Below are 16,155 nucleotides of genomic sequence, written 5' to 3'. Positions count from 1 at the left end.
ATACGACAGATCTCACGCAGAAACCAAAACATTTGATTAGCAATGTGACTATAGTCATAGACTATGACTCATAGTCATAAATTATTGTAATCTTTTGAGGAAAATCAAATATTCAAATCAGATAATTAATTTAAAATTCTGTACTTTCATGATATTTCTACCCAAAGCCCACAAGGCAAGGATGTTGATAACAGAATTCATTACATAAACTGCAATTGAAATCCAGAGAAATCAATTGTTCGATACGGGGTTCGATTTCCGTTCAGAACATGTTAATTGCATGTAATTCCAGAATCAATCCCGAAATTTAGTCAATTTCAATCCCGGAATTGAAAACTTACCATCAACGCTCCTAATGTGAGAATCAGGGATTATCAGACGTGCGTATCGATACGTATAAAATAGTACAAACATCAGCGTGTGTAAAATATTTATTAGAAGATGAAAAACCTGTTTGAATAATTAAAAATCTCCAATGGCACTTGATTGCCGAAATATTTTGCTTATTTCATCAATTTTATTACATCCATAAAGTCTTTTATATGACATATCTGAATAAATTTTAATTTCTCATAAAACTATCGATCAATAATATAAAGTAAGGAATCACGTATAAAAAAGCAGTTAGTCTGAGTATCTCTTCCTTCTAATCATCATAAAGCATAGAGTCAGCATCACAAATATCCAGATAAAGCATGTAATGAATCCTCCATAAACTGTATAATGAGTTATATCAAAACCTTTTGCAATGATATTTCTTATTGATATGGCAGGAATTGCTATTGGCAGACAGTAACCAAAGTACTGCAAGATTTTTGGCTGTGCTTCCATTGGCCTGGAAATTTAGATAAAAATTAGTTAAAATTGTCAATTAAGAACAAAATTTTTGATTTCTCATGCCAGATTCAGCATGGACATGGCATCAATTCAATACGACGCAATCACCGGACATCTGGTTTGGTCATTTAATTGCCGTCTCATGGCTATACATAACATAAAATCATTAAAACTCACCAAAATACACCACATTGACTTCCGCAAGCAAAAAACAGCATCATTCCAGCACTATTAACAACTATCAAATTGTTCGTCAAAATGGATATAAAGAGTCCAATGCTACTTCCAACTAGACACATAACCAAACACAGTGAGCCTAGTGTCCATTGACTTCCAAGGATTTCATAGTTAAATAAAACTACTGATGCAATTTTGAGGATGATAACTTGAAGAACATCGGAAATTACGAATGTTATGATGTGTGCTAATACTATTTCGGATGATTTGACTCCAGATAGAAGTGTTCGATTCCAGATGCCTTCAATTCGACACTGTGCAATCGCTGATATTGAAAATAGGGTTCCACTTAACATCATCACTCTGGAATTTGAAATTATGATTAATTATCAAAGCTATATTGAGGATTTGGATATTTAGTAACGGTGCTTAAATAGATCAAAGTGAGATTTAAGGGGTTTGAAACTGAGTTTTGGGAAATCAGCAATAAATAAATGTAATGGCAGAAGCCCGTCGAATAACGGCTTCCATCGATGGTCTGTTCCGTATATTGCCGTCTACCTAATGTACTGCCTTACAAGATCTAGGAGCAAAATTCATTATTTTTAAAAGGTTTGCCGATAACGGCGAAACCTATGTAGGAGTCATCCGCGGAAAGCACGAACCGAAAGACGGCAACTTGTGGATAAGGCCAATTGAAAGGGTAGATGGGTGGCAATATCTGGATGAAATCCGAATCGTGCTTACTCCGTTTCCAAGAACTCATTGAAAGAAGCTGAGATAGAATTTCATAAAGGTTAGACAGGGATAGAACTAACTTTTTGTGAAATCTATAGAAGGCCAAAAATCAAAATTGATCTGGTCCAAAGAGTCAGCAGCCATTACAAAACATCCTAATAATTCAAAATTATACTCAACTGTGCAAATAATCCAGGTACTAATGTTATGGTGAAATCATCATTCAAGGTTCCATAAAAGCCATCAATATTAATTGGAGAATTTTCTAAATTTTCATTTAATCCACATAAATGCAGCAACTTCTTGTTGAATGCCTCAAAACTTTTACTTAATCTATATTGTAGAAATTTCAAAATTATCAAATTTCCATGGTCTAAATTAACTACAATTTGATCTAAATCTGTTTGATTTCCACCAAAAGCTTCCCAATCAATTTTCCTCTCGGTCATCGTTTCCGTAAAATTTGATGCAATTGTTATAACACCTTGAATCTTTCCAGCTTTTGCATCTCTAAATGCTTCGTCATAAGTATGGTAATTAACTTTGATAACGGTGTCATCCGTAATCTCATTCAGAAAATGACATGAAAGATATTCAAAGGAACAGGAACTGCTATTGAATTGATAATTTACTGATTTTAAGTATTCTGAGCAGAAATTTATGTCCATGATTTCATTATTGACAATGCCAATGTGCAGTCCGATTGGATTTTTGCCTATTGATAAGGCGTAGATAAATACTTGTAATACTGGAACTAATAGCGTTAAGATGATTTCTCTAATGAATAAATAAAGCAAATAAACTCTAATAAATTTACGTAAATAACTTAAAAAAAGGCATAAAAATCTATAAAGCTTTGTTTTAGTAGCTACGCAAATGGATTTTATAATGAATCTTTCTGCAGAATTTTTTTTCAAGGTTTTTATTCTATTTTTTTATTGTGTTATAAAGTCTTCTATGAATTTTATTAAGTCAGAGTAGTGACGCAACCCAATCTTTTAAGAGATGTTGGAAGCTTTGAATTTTTGGGGATCGTTCACTTACATTGGCATGCAATGAGCGTGCTCTAAAAAACAGAGTTGTGTAAGACGCTCACGAGCATGCTCATCTAGTATACTTAAAGTGAGCAAGCTCTCTCTTTGTCTGTTTGGGTTACTTTTTTCAAAAACACTATAATTTTCTTAATTTCTAATGTTAGAATCACATTTACCCTTCCTGAACGTAATAAGTGAACAGTTTTGTTCTTTCGAGAAATCCGTTAAAATTTAAGTTTTAATATTGCAATATTTTATTATTTCCAAAGCCCGAGTTTAAATCGGATTTTGTATCGAAAGGTCAACATACAAATGTCGAGTCGATTTCGAGCTCTGATTATTTCTCTATTTCTCATCAGATAAAAATTTATTCGATATAGGTCAGGAAGAGGCCATTGGAGGCACGCCTCGCCCCTCCGAAAATTTGAAATAAGTAAAAACGGTTGGGTCCTAATAAAATTTTCTGGCTACGCCCCTGATTTAGGTACATTTGCTTATTACCTAACGCAAAAAACGCCTTCTAAAGAGTACGTTACGTAATTAATGAACGGTCCCTATCAATATTAACCAATTTAATAATCTGTAATCTCTTCAGTATCATTTTCATTCATTAACAAAACATAATTCTATCAACTGCCTAGCTTCTCTGTTTTTAAAATGGATTTTTAATTGATTTTTATCATAATGAATAAGATTATCTTCGGTAAACTAAATTAAACATGTCTCGAAAAATCATGGCAAACTGAAGAGTTTTAGCCAAAGAGATAAGTCTAGACTAAAAACATGCTCGAGTGTACTATGTAGTGCCCGAATAACACAAGACAAAACCCGGCAACAGGCTTGCGTGACTCAGGTATAGTGACAAATTCAAACCGAATCTTGAACCATGGATGATTCACGTCGTTCTGGTGTCGACGTTTAGTGTGGCTGAAATTGGGCTGAAGTATGTCGGCATTATATCGCAAATCGAAATAAAAATATGTCTATAATTTAGTCTTAATATCGTCAAGTTTCGTCAACCCAATCCCGAATTTCGTCAAGGCTTCCTTGCCGAGAATCGGCATGTCCAAAAATACCTACGTACTTTAGCTGTATCAATTGATCGATTTGTGCTATTCACGTGATCTATGTATCTTTATATCTTGTTGAGGATCAAAAATTCTAAAGATCTCAATTTATGTAGATTTCGAGCTTTTTTTGCAAGAAAATACAGGAAATTGAAGAATTTATTCTGTCTGGCAAGAAACATTAAAAATTCATTTCTACGTTTTTTGTCTAAACTTTTATAAAATCCATTCTTGATGCTTCATCGATAAATAAAAGCAAAAAATTGATTTTTCATTCAGTTCCTTTCAGACAACGCAAAAAGCCGTTTTTTCCCCAAAAATAAGATAAAAGCAATTTTTGGCACTCAAAAATCGAATGCACTTAAAAAAACCGTTTGAGTTATTACAATTCCTGAACATAAAATACCATAAAATAAGCATAAATTTCAACAGTTTTTGGAGATTATTTCCCATATATTTTAGCCGATCAGCTTAAGTCCAACGACCGGAATATTACTTAAATATTAAATAAAATAATAAAATAAAACTTACGCGGGCTGTCGTCGTACTCTCAAAAATTCTTTCACAAGTAATGCTTTGATTGTTTGTGCATTAAAATTCTTTTCGTCCTCAACGTGAATTTTATCATCAATTAATGGCTGACTTTTTATAACTGTTGATCCAATCGATGATTCGATTGAATTTTTTAGATTATTTTCAGGAAATTGTCTTTTTAGTGCTAATTTTTCGGAACAACACAGCTCATAAAAGGCATTCTCCAAATTGGACACACCAAGATTATGGAAAATGTTCTCGGGGCTGTTTTCCATCAATAATTTTCCATTTTTCATAAATCCACAGCAATTTGACTTTTCAGCTTCGGCTATATAATGTGTTGTGATGATGACTGTCATGTCTGAAGATCTTGTTGAGTCTATCAAAAATGCCCATATTTTCTCACGTAGAATTGAGTCAAGTCCAACTGTTGGTTCGTCAAGTACGACAATTTTTGGATCATGTATTAAGGCAGCTGCAAATGAGACTCGTCTTTTTTCGCCACCTGAAAGGTACTCAACTCGCCTGTTGACATCCCTTAATTCCAATAAGGTACAAATAATTGCAAATCGCCGACCCAATGAATCCTGGTCCATTCGATGAATATTTCCAAAATAATTTAAAGTTTCCTTGATTGTCAGTTCTGGCACCAGTGCTGTCTCTTGTGGCATGTATCCAATCAGATGAGCAAATTTTGATGGTTTTTCACATGATACTTCCTGTCCAAGAACATTTATCGTTCCACTATCGAGTTGCTTCATTCCTAAGATACATTTTAAGAGTGTTGTCTTTCCACATCCTGATGGACCAATCAAACTGTATCTATATTAATGAATATAAAACAATTAGTGTGTAGCTAATTGGCTAGAAGAATAAGATTATGTAATCACAAAGACAATGCCAATGTGGAATGTCGGTTTTTGTTTTGAATAAAGAAGAATCGCGTATAGTAAGAATGGCACTAATTAAGGGGCTCGTTCACTTATTAGGGTACGCGAAAATTGAATATTCAGACCAATCCCAACCCGGTCAACCCATTTTGTTTTGTTTGAGCCAGTAGTAATTGATAATTGGCAAGCGGTAGCCTGTGATTGAGCCAGCTTCAGGCGTCGACTGAGGTAGACCATGGATCACACACGACCATTGAATTAAGTAAGTAGGTAAGCCAGTAGTGGACAACCTGTTTGCCGACTTTTTGGAAATACCATCAATCGTATAACGAGTGTGGCTTCAATTGTGGCTTACCACCAAGGTATGCTGCGGCACACTGTTTGGACAACACTGGCTTAATCAATCACAAAATCATAAATATCGCTCTTAAATCCGACCATAACAACTGAACGAACCCCATTCACAATAATTTCACATTTTTTTAGAATGATTCCTTACACAACTCACATTAATCCAGATTGAACTGTTAAATTTAAATTATTTAAAACAAAAGTTTTCTTTCCATAACATTTAATTGCACCTCTTACTTCAACGCTGTTCATTTTGATACTGACGATGTTTTCAGTTTAACACATTTTTAATGCTTAAGCGTTAAACTTGTTTATAAAATTCTATCATATTAATACACTTTGTTCAACGCATTAGCTGGCTGGATTACATTGAAAATTTCTTAAACATATATGGAAGTAGAAAATTTGGGGTTTAAAGCGCATTTTTTTTAAGTGAATTGTATGTAAAAGCTTGGTAAGGTTTGCTGTCTAGACAAAAGATTTCAATGCCTCTCGAGGGGCAAACAACTTGTTGGGAGTTTTTCAAGCAAAAAAAATTGAGTTCATGACCCCATCACCCTTTTGTGACCCCATTTCACCCATTGTGAATCCCTTTCTTCTTTATGATTCCCTCCCTCCTTTGTGCTCCCAATTCCTCTTTGTGATGCATCCCACAATGTGACCCTTTATCCATTGTTCCCCCTTCCCTCTTCATGACCCCCTGCTCCCTTTGTGTCCCCTTCATTCTTTATGACCCTCTCCCCCATTTGTGTCCCCCTTTCCTCTTTGTGACCCTCTCACATCTCCTTAACCAAACTCAACATCCCCTACCCTTACCCCTGGAGACGTCAAGTAGTAAGTGAACGGTCCCATTCGTGGAACCATTACATAGAAATTTGGAGCTTCTTTAAAATTTCTGACTACAACGCTGTTACCCATGTATCGTCATAAATTTACATATGTATTTAAAAATTTTAGATGAGAAGCTAACTAAGTCTATTGTTGTTAATGAACTTGAATAAAGCTACAAAAAAAATGTTTTTGTTTTGTATTTGTTCAGTTTTTTTTTGTTTTTTCAAAATTTAAAAACAATGTGTTCTTCAGTGGCTATTGCTCAGTGTTTCTCAAACTTAACATTGATGAGGTTTGATAATTGAGCATAAAAAGTTTTCCAAGTTTAAAGTTTGAAGATGCGAAATAAAGCCAAGATTCAATTTAATTTATTCAAACTGATGATGTGAGATAATTAAAAATTATAATGAAGAGTTGATAAAGATTGACAGTCGCTATTAAAGTTTGAGAAGCACAAAAAAATGTATGAATGGATATTCAGTATTTTAGTCATACTACTGTTTGAAATTAGTGGCAGTTTAGCTTTGGATTCTACTTAGTAAATGTTTAAATTCGTGATATCTCTGCTACTCTAGTCGTGTTTTCAACACCGTTTTTGCTTTATGCTGTCTTATACAATCATTGCCTGTCATATGTTTCCCCTTTTTTCTTAAATAAATCAGTATTGATACCAGAGCTCGAAGTCGACTCAAAAAAAACCGAGTCGACTCGAAATCGACTACATTTGAGTCGACTCGAGTCGACTTCAACCATATCGACTTCGAGTTCTGATTGTTGTTTAATACTACCTTGTATGTATGATCTTGTCCTATTACTTTACTTACTTACTGGAACCATGCTCCGACTTGGAGCCTAGGTTGCTACAAAAGGCCTTCCATCTGACTCTGTTGCTGGCTGTATCACAAAGCTTGTACAAATTCTCAGTTTTGACATCTAACTGGCATTCTTTCATTACCGTCCTACGCCATGTTGCTCTTGGAGCACCTGGACGCCTTTTCCCTTGTGGATTCCAACCAAGGGCAGTATAGCAAGCTTGTGTCTCACCCCCAGCTACAACACTATTACGTTTTCGAAGTGTGTGACCTATCCAGCCATATTTACGTAATTGTACTTCTCGATTGATGTCTTCTTGGCCTGCTCTTCTTAATAAAGCTTGATTCGATGGCCATTCGGTTGGATTCCCAGTCCACCAGATGCGGAGAATCCGCCTGTAGCAGCTATTAACAAAAACTCGAAGCTTTTGCTGTATCTCTGTAGTTGTGAGCCAGGTTTCACAACCATATAGCAGTACTGACTTGACACAAGCATTGAAGATTTTCATCTTCAAGGCTTTGCTGATGCTGGTGGATCTCCAGATATTTGAGAGCTTCGAAAATGCTCCTCGTGCTTTCTGGATTCTTTGCTCAACGTCCTTCCTTGTACCGCCATCTGCTGATACGTTACTGCCTAGGTACGTAAAGTGCTGAACTCTTTTGATGGTTTGTTCGCCAATATACAGTGGTGCATTGTTTTTGGCGTTGATTCGAATCTCTTCTGTCTTTTTAACATTGATGACCAAGCCCACTTTAGCGGATTCAAATTCCAAGTCTCTGAGCTTTCCCTGCATGTCTTGATGTGTGTGTGTCAACAAGCACGCGTCGTCTGCGTAATCAAGATCCTCAAGACGATCATTTAAAGACCAAACAATCCCTCTAGGCTTGCCTCTCGTCACAGACCGCATTACTTTATCCATAATTACTAGGAAAAGTAATGGTGATAACAAGTCACCTTGCCTGACTCCTGTTAATGACACAAAAGATTCCGATTGCACACTCTCATGTAGCACTCTACATCTAAATCCATCGTACGCTTCACGTATAAGCCTTATAAGCTTCTCGGGAACACCTAAATTACGTAATTCTGTCCAGATACACTCCCGATCTATTGAGTCGAAGGCTTTCTCGTAATCAATAAAGACGAGATAAAGTGCTGATTGCCACTCGATTGATTGTTCAACGATAATCCTCAGCGTACTGATTTGATCAATGCACGATCTATACGGTCGAAAGCCTGCTTGCTCCTTCCTCAATCTTGTCTCGATTGGGTCCATCAACCTCTGTAGAATTACCGACATAAACACCTTGCTTATGACTGATAAGAGGGTAATTCCTCTCCAGTTACTGCAGCTACTCAAATCGCCCTTCTTGGGAAGCTTAACAATCAATCCCTCCTTCCATTCCTCGGGATATTTCTCAAGGGACCAAATCTCATCAAAAAGTGGCTTGAGAAAATTAGCGGTGACATTAGCATCAGCTTTGAGGACCTCTGCCGGTATTTCATCCATTCCCGCTGCTTTGCCACTTTTAAGCCTTTTTACCGCCTCAATGATTTCCTTCTTTGTAGGTGGACGCGTGTCGATTGGCAAAGCTGGTGGATTCTCCACCGCTTCTATGCAGATACCATTACGCTGGACATTCAAGACTTCCTCGAAATGTTCCTTCCACCTAGCCGCTTGCTCATCAACGGTGACTAAGATTCTACCCTCTTTAGATTTGATTGGGACTTGCTTTCGGCCTGACCGGTCACTAAGCTCTTTGATTGTGTTATAGAGGTCCTTCATATTGCCACAGTCAGAAGCAGTTTGTGCTTTCTCTGCTAATCCATTAAGATGTCGTCTCCAATCATTCCTTACTTCCCTCTTGACTCTCTTATTCAGCAATGCATACTGCTTGCTTAGTTCCTCAGCTCTCGACTCGTTACAGTTCAGGAGTTTCACATTCACTTCTTTCCTTTGGTCAATAGCGTTCCAAGTACTCTCTCGGATATAGTCCTCACGTTTATCTTTCTTTATCCCTAGTTCAGTATTGCAGGTGTTCACAATACCTTCCTTAATCTGTCTCCACCTTTCATCAATAGAGATGTTGTTGCAATTCGAGGTACTTTCCTTAACTTTGGAGACAAACCTGGATCTGACTTCAGCAGACTTCAGTTTTGTGAGGCAAAACTTTCTTCTTGTATTAGCGCTCTTCTTTAATCGCTTGAAATAGAACCGAAGTTTTCCGATTATTAGATGGTGATCTGAACCTACATCGGCTCCACGTTTGTTGCGGACATCCATTAGTGCTTTGCTCCATTTACGACTGATGCATATGTGATCTATTTGATTTTGGTCTCTGCGATTCGGCGATTTCCAAGTGACTTTATGACATTCTTTATGGGGAAATAAGGTGCCTCCGATCATCAAATTATGACTACCGCACAGTTCCACGAGTAATTCACCGTTTTCATTTCTCACACCTAAGCCATGCTTGCCCATAACATGCTCCACATCCTCATTCGAATCACCAACTTTGGCATTGAAATCTCCCATTAGCACCACTATATCCTGTTTGGGAACCTTCGCCAGTGCCTGATCTAATTGGCTGTAAAAGCTTCTTTGACCGTCAAGTCCTTGTCTTCAGTAGGAGCATAGCACTGAAGAATCGTCAGCTTCTTATACTTCGTTTGTATTCTGGCTCTAATTATCCTATGTGATATTGGCTCCCATTCCAGCAGTGAGTCTCGAATTGTCTTGCTTAGGAGAATGCCAACACCTCCGCTGTGTTCGGTTTCTTTACCAGAATACAGCAACAGGGTACCGCAGGGTGATGTTAATTGACCAGCACCAGTCCATCTCACTTCACTCAGTCCCAGCACACTAAGTCCATATCTGCTGAATTGTTTATTCACCTGTGCCAGCATGCCTTTTTGAAAGAGTGTCCTTATGTTCCATTGACCAATCATTGTCCGGGTTCGTTTGCATTGGGTTGTCATTGTTGATCCAGTCCTAATATCCTTTTGTAGCTTTCTTTGTACAGGTTTGATTCGGAGATAGCAAGTTGTAAGCCTGCTATCCCTAGCTTGTTTGTGGGGCTGCCACCCTACAAGCGAGGATTTGAGTAGAATTTTAATCTACTCTTTAGAGTACATATCCCGGCACAGCTTCGGTCGCCAGCGGTGTGATTGGTGGTAACAGGGGATACCACGAGAAGGTACACACTTGACATTTGGTCAGCTTCGGAGTCAGACTTCGGCTTCCCCAATCCCCCATCTTGTCCTATATTTTCCCTTATTTACTACCATTTTTGGGATAAACTTTTTCCTTTATTTCATAAAAGTCAGCTTCTTAAGTTACCCATAATTATGTAATGCTTTTATAAAAAACATAATGCTGTTTTACTTAAGATTAAGCTTATATTTTCTTTAGATGCTTCCTTCCTTATATCCTACCAGTTTCTTAGCTTTGTATATGCAGCGGAGACACATTATGTGCGAAAGCTCTCTTCACTGCACTTAACACTCGAATCGAGCTTTGTAACTAGAACTGTGAAATGGAAAAAAGAGTTTCGGGAAAATTATACTTGACCTTGGATTGAACCTAGAATCATTGACATGAAAGACGAACGCCACTATAATTTAAGCCACTGATTAAAATTTTATGGCTTAAAGTAAGTAAATTAAGTCCAATTTAAAATATATTGTTTATTTATTTAATGAAGCTATTGTGTTAGTAATTTCGACTAAATTTTTTGTTAAGGAAGATATATACATAATAATCATTTACAATTTACAGGCATAACAATTTGAAAATTCAAATCAACAATTCCTCTCATAATTGTCTAAGAAAATCTTTTCTAAATGTTTGACATAATACATCAGTGGTGGACAACCATTAGTGGTAAGCCTTGACCGAAACCGTACGCGACACACGGTTCATGGTGTTTTAGTCGTACACTAGTTTCCACCAATTTATCTTACAATAGAATATTACATTCAATGTTGTTCTGTATATTTTGTCTTTTTTAATGACCAAAATGAAAGAATCAGCATTAGGCCTATGTATCCCGATAATACAGCAAATCCTCCATAAATTGTATAATGAGACATTCCAAATCCCTTGGAAACAATATTTTTAAATGTTACTGATGGCAAAGTAGTTGGTATTATAGATGAAAAATATTGTAGAAACTCAGGTTGTCCGGCTATAGGCCTGTAAGGATTAAAATTAGTAAAATGTCACTTTATGATGTTCAAAAACTTACCACATTCCACCACATAAACATCCTCCAAAGAAGAATATGACCAATCCAGCACTATTTAGAACAAGCAAATTATTTGTAAGAATTGATATGAATATTCCAATGCTGCTTCCGGTCATGTACACCATAAGACAAAAAAATCCAAGAAGCCATTGACTTCCAATTGGTTCATGATCAAATAATGTTGACACAATAATTTTAAGAACAATAAGCTGAACTAAGTCCGAAAGAAACAAAAGTGCGAATTGTACAGACAGAATCTCTGAAACTGTAACGCCTGCTAATATTGTACGATTCCAGACACCACCGGTTCGATTTTGTGCGATGGATGATAGAGAGAATAGAATTCCACTAAGAATAATTGTTCTGAAATGAAACAGGATTTGTTATGTGAATAGTGACTAGGGTTGTCATTTGAATGATTCATGACATAATCTTTGAGTTGATGTCTTCGATTTGCTCAATTATTTTGAATCATAATTCAAGGGCTCGTTGCTTAACTTATATGGAAAACCCTTCTCTATCGGGATAGACAGGACTCTGTACTCCTTTAATCTATTATGCCCTACTCCATCTTCAGCCCTACTCTATCTTCTGCCCTACTCCATCTTCTGTCCTACTCCATCTTCTGCCCTAAGGTATCTAGATACTTTGCCCTTATCCACAGATCTTGGATGTCTAAGTATTGTACCTAGTGAGACCCTGCCCTCGGATATCAAGATGCTCTGCGCCAACTTCAGCAGTAGAGTATCTAGTTAACCTACACAAGCCCAACCTCCTACCCAAGTATGACATCCTAAGTTGATTAAGAAACCAGCCCTTTACAACACGATTCAGGGTTTTTTCGCCCTGATAAAGGGTTGAAAACAGCCCTCGTGGTGCCATCCAGATACTTTTGCATAGATTTCAACAATTGTATGCAAGGAGGTGCATACTGTTTGCAAGTTTTGCATGCAAATGCATTTAATGTGCATGCTGGTTGCATGAATTTACATGTTCCCCCAGCACTTGCATGCAATACTTGCAAACAGGATGCGCATACTTCCATACAACTGCCGAACCCTTCTTTTGCATCTTGTCGTCCTCGTCACAAGGTATAAGTGCTCTAACGATTACAATCTGCAGCTTATGATAATAAATATCAAGCAAATCGATAACCTTGACTGCGAATTAATACTCAACTGTATAAAAAGAGCTGGCATCATTGTCTTGACATAATCACTATCAAAATCACCATAATAAGTTTCAATTGATATTGGATTGTCTTCCAAGTGCTCATTTAAGTCGCATTGCCGCAGCAATTTTCTGTTGAAGTTTTCAAAGGATTTTAATAGTTTAAGCTTCAAAAAACTAGCAATTTGCAGATTATCATGATCCAAAAAGACTTCAATTTGATCAAGAAAGACATCGTCGTCTAATGGCTGCCAATCTGACTTCCTTTTGCTTATTGCTTCAGTAAAATTTGATGCGATTGACAAGAATCCATAAACATTTGCAGCTTTCGCCGATTGATACGCTTCATCAAACGAGTTGTAGACAATTTTTGTTGCTGTGTCATCCTTAATCTCATTCAGAAAATAACACGAAAGATTCTCAAAGTAGCATGAATCGTTGATGAATTTGTAGTTTGTTGATTCCAAATATTCTGAACAAAAATTGACGTCTGGTATTTCATTATTCACAATTCCTATCGTAAGTCCTGTTGGATTACGTCCCATTGTAAAGATAAAGCAGATTCCTTTGATCAGTGGAAGTAAAATGGTGAAGAATATTTCGCTGTAAAAGAAGATGTTAATTGAAGGTCAATAATGGATATAAAGTTGATTGGATGGAAATAAACAATAAACAGGGGAAAATACGTCTTGGATACAGCGTTTTGCAGTGTTGCATTCAGTATGATGTCCCGAAAATCTTCCAGGAACGGGATTTAGGTCAAAGAAATTTTTAATGAAAATTTGGAATAAATTTCTTTTCAAAAATTATTTTTGTAACGTCGCTCTTTCTATTCGCCACAATTGGAGGGAAAGAATACTATTCAGGGAGGAGATAGGGTTTTGGGTCCAAATCCTCCTTTTTTAGGATTAATCTTCAATTTTTTGGAGCAGGGACCAGGGAGGAGATAGGGTTTGTGGTCAAATTCCTCCTTTTTTGGGGACTATTCTTCAATTTTTTGGACAATGATTTTCAATATTTTGGAGTTTTTTGATCTGATGGCCTTTAAAATGTCTGACTATACCCCTGAAATTAGGTTAGACTAGTGTAGTCCAAACAGTATTCTATACCACAATAGTCTGCCTTTATTATTCTTTTATTTTTGGAAATTCCAGTTCTAAGCCAAACAAGCTTCAAAAAATCAATGTGTCATAATTGCGCAGCAAGTCAGTATTCAGATGTGTATCAAAAGAATGTTCTATTTCTTCTTAGTTTCTCAGTTCATTAATTGTTCGTGAACATTTCCATACCATCAACTTAATGCGATATCATACATACCCTGGCTGTCTACGGATTCTTATCAATTCCTTCTTGAATAATGCATTAAAAGTTTGTCCTGAGAATGTTTTTCGCTTGTCAAAGTTAACAATTTTATTGTCCATTTGGCTGCTTGAGACATCTGAATGTGCTGATTTTGAGTAATCTAAAGTGATCGCCGAACTTGTAGAATGAGCTTCATTACTTTTAGAATCTGTTACTTTAGATTTTTTTGATAAGCATAAAGCCAGAAAAGCTTCTTCAAGATTTTGAACACCAAATTGTGCTAATATACTTTTTGGACTATCTTCTGCTAATATAACTCCATTCATCATTAATCCACAGCGATTTGATCTTTCAGCTTCAGCAATATAATGCGTTGTGATGATGACTGCCATGTCTGAAGATTTTGTTGAGTCAATCAAGAATGTCCAAATCTTTTCGCGAAGAATTGAGTCAAGTCCAACTGTTGGCTCGTCGAGGATGAGAATTTTCGGGTCATGTATTAAGGCAGCAGCAAACGACACTCGCCTTTTTCCACCACCAGAAAGCTGCCTAACTTGCTTATTCAAGTCAGTCAGCTCCAACAGTTCACAAATCATCACCAGACGCTGCTTTAACACAATTTGGTCCATTTGAAAAATATTTCCAAAAAAATATAAAGTTTCTTTGATTGTAAGCTCTGGAACTAGTGCTGTTTCTTGTGGCATGAATCCAATTAGATGAGGAAATTTTGATGGCCTTGGGTACAAAACTTCTTGATCAAGAACTCTTATCGTTCCACCGTCTAGCTGCATCATACCAAGTATTGAAGATAATAATGTTGTTTTTCCACATCCTGACGGACCAATCAGACCGTATCTACATGCAATAAAAAGATTCTTAAGAATTATTCTAATGATCAATGAAGATTTTGGACTCTTACATACATGGAACCAGTTTGAACAGTTAAATCCAGTCCATTTAAAACAGCATTTTTATGGTCATAACTTTTTGTTGCATTTCTTACTACGATACTATTCATTTCATAAGGTGACTCCTTTTGTTAATTCTAAAATTGAATAACCGTCGTCAAGGTTGGCAATAAAAATATAAATGCTAAATATTATTAATATTTATTAAAGTTCTCCCGGATAGCACAAATTGGTTAGTCAATCGAGAATCCAGCACCATGTCAGAGTCACGCTTGCCTGGTACCGGATTTCGGATTGATTAACATATAATATTCGGGTCTGTTATAATGTCTTCTTAGTGATGGCAATCGGAAAGCAGAGATGGCAGGACTTTGGAGTCCGGACGTCCAAAGTCAGAGTCGTTGACTCTACTTTTTTGGAGTCCACATTAGAGTTCTGCCAGACGTCGAAATCGGAGGCGCTTTAGACATTTTGAGTTTAGATAAGTTCTTTCTAAAAGCTTTATATGAAAAGTTATGCTGAACTCGGTAGCCTATACTAAAATAGCACAAATCGGATAGTCGATCCAAATTCCGGAACAAGACTGACATGACTCAAAGTGCATGATTTATGTCCCAGCGTGACTCTGGTGTTGAATTTTCGGTCGATTAACCGATTTGTGTTGTTCGGATGATAATATGGATAAACATCGGAACTAAGTGATAAATTGAATTCGGTAAGGTGATTATTCTTATTTTAAAATTAATTATTAGCTCCTTTTTTTCGCGACACACCTAGGTGGTAAGTCTCTATCGAATCTGCTCATTGCATACGGTTCTTGGCAATTCCAAAATTTTTTGACGGCAAAAAATTGAAAAGGTTGACAATTATGGCAAGCAAAGCTTAGTTTATACGATTTACTATTTTTATGACAAATGATCTTTCAACTTTCTGGGAATTTATTAAGCTGTCACACATCTTTGCACATTCACTTAATTTAATTTTACAATAATTTCTTCAAAAATCAACAAAAAATATCCCAGCGCATCTTCTAAATATTCTTTATTTAAATTAGCCTGCGTAAAATTTTATTCTTAGTCTCAGATTCTTACTTCAGAATAGTATGTTGTCTGGTTCACATTCAATTCTTAACTGAATTAAGAATGAAGAAGATGAAGTTAAAATTTTTATTTATGAATAAAAAAAACTGGGCATAAACCGACCACTTGTTTACGTTAAAGCAAGTATAGTATCTTCGGTAGTATAAACTCAGTTGA

At 36.4% G+C, this 16,155-nt stretch overlaps 1 protein-coding gene across 1 annotated transcript; it reads right to left on the bottom strand.

The window, feature by feature from the left end:
- Nucleotides 1–550: 550 nt before the first annotated feature.
- Nucleotides 551–16,124, bottom strand: LOC139088465 (uncharacterized). The gene is made up of 12 exons (XM_070637704.1): nt 15,991–16,124; nt 14,915–15,036; nt 14,007–14,846; nt 12,699–13,292; nt 11,520–11,882; nt 11,252–11,467; nt 7,755–9,341; nt 5,786–5,887; nt 4,385–5,209; nt 1,933–2,529; nt 1,015–1,377; nt 551–835 (listed from the first exon to the last, which is right to left on the bottom strand). Exons 2-12 carry the CDS (start codon nt 15,007–15,009, stop codon nt 625–627), a joined length of 5,793 nt encoding a protein of 1,930 aa, XP_070493805.1. The 5' UTR covers nt 15,010–15,036; nt 15,991–16,124; the 3' UTR covers nt 551–624.
- Between the last annotated feature and the right edge of the window lie 31 nt (nt 16,125–16,155).

The sequence above is a fragment of the Chironomus tepperi genome, unplaced genomic scaffold, assembly GCF_022539635.2.
Source record: "Chironomus tepperi strain 1889 unplaced genomic scaffold, CSIRO-AGI_Ctep_v1 contig_12, whole genome shotgun sequence".
Taxonomy (NCBI): domain Eukaryota; kingdom Metazoa; phylum Arthropoda; class Insecta; order Diptera; family Chironomidae; genus Chironomus; species Chironomus tepperi.
This window is presented reverse-complemented; position numbering and strand designations above follow the sequence as displayed.

What these genes read in the sequence shown, in the direction of transcription:
- LOC139088465 (XM_070637704.1), bottom strand. Translation starts at nt 15,009, where the DNA reads ATGAATAGTATCGTAGTAAGAAATGCAACAAAAAGTTATGACCATAAA. An exon ending in ATCTTCAATGCTTGTGTCAA is followed by an intron (nt 5,888 to 7,754) that starts GTCAGTACTGCT and finishes AAACATCGTCAG; the next exon opens with TATCAAAATGAACAGCGTTG. An exon ending in AGTCAATGTGGTGTATTTTG is followed by an intron (nt 836 to 1,014) that starts GTGAGTTTTAAT and finishes CTAAATTTCCAG; the next exon opens with GCCAATGGAAGCACAGCCAA.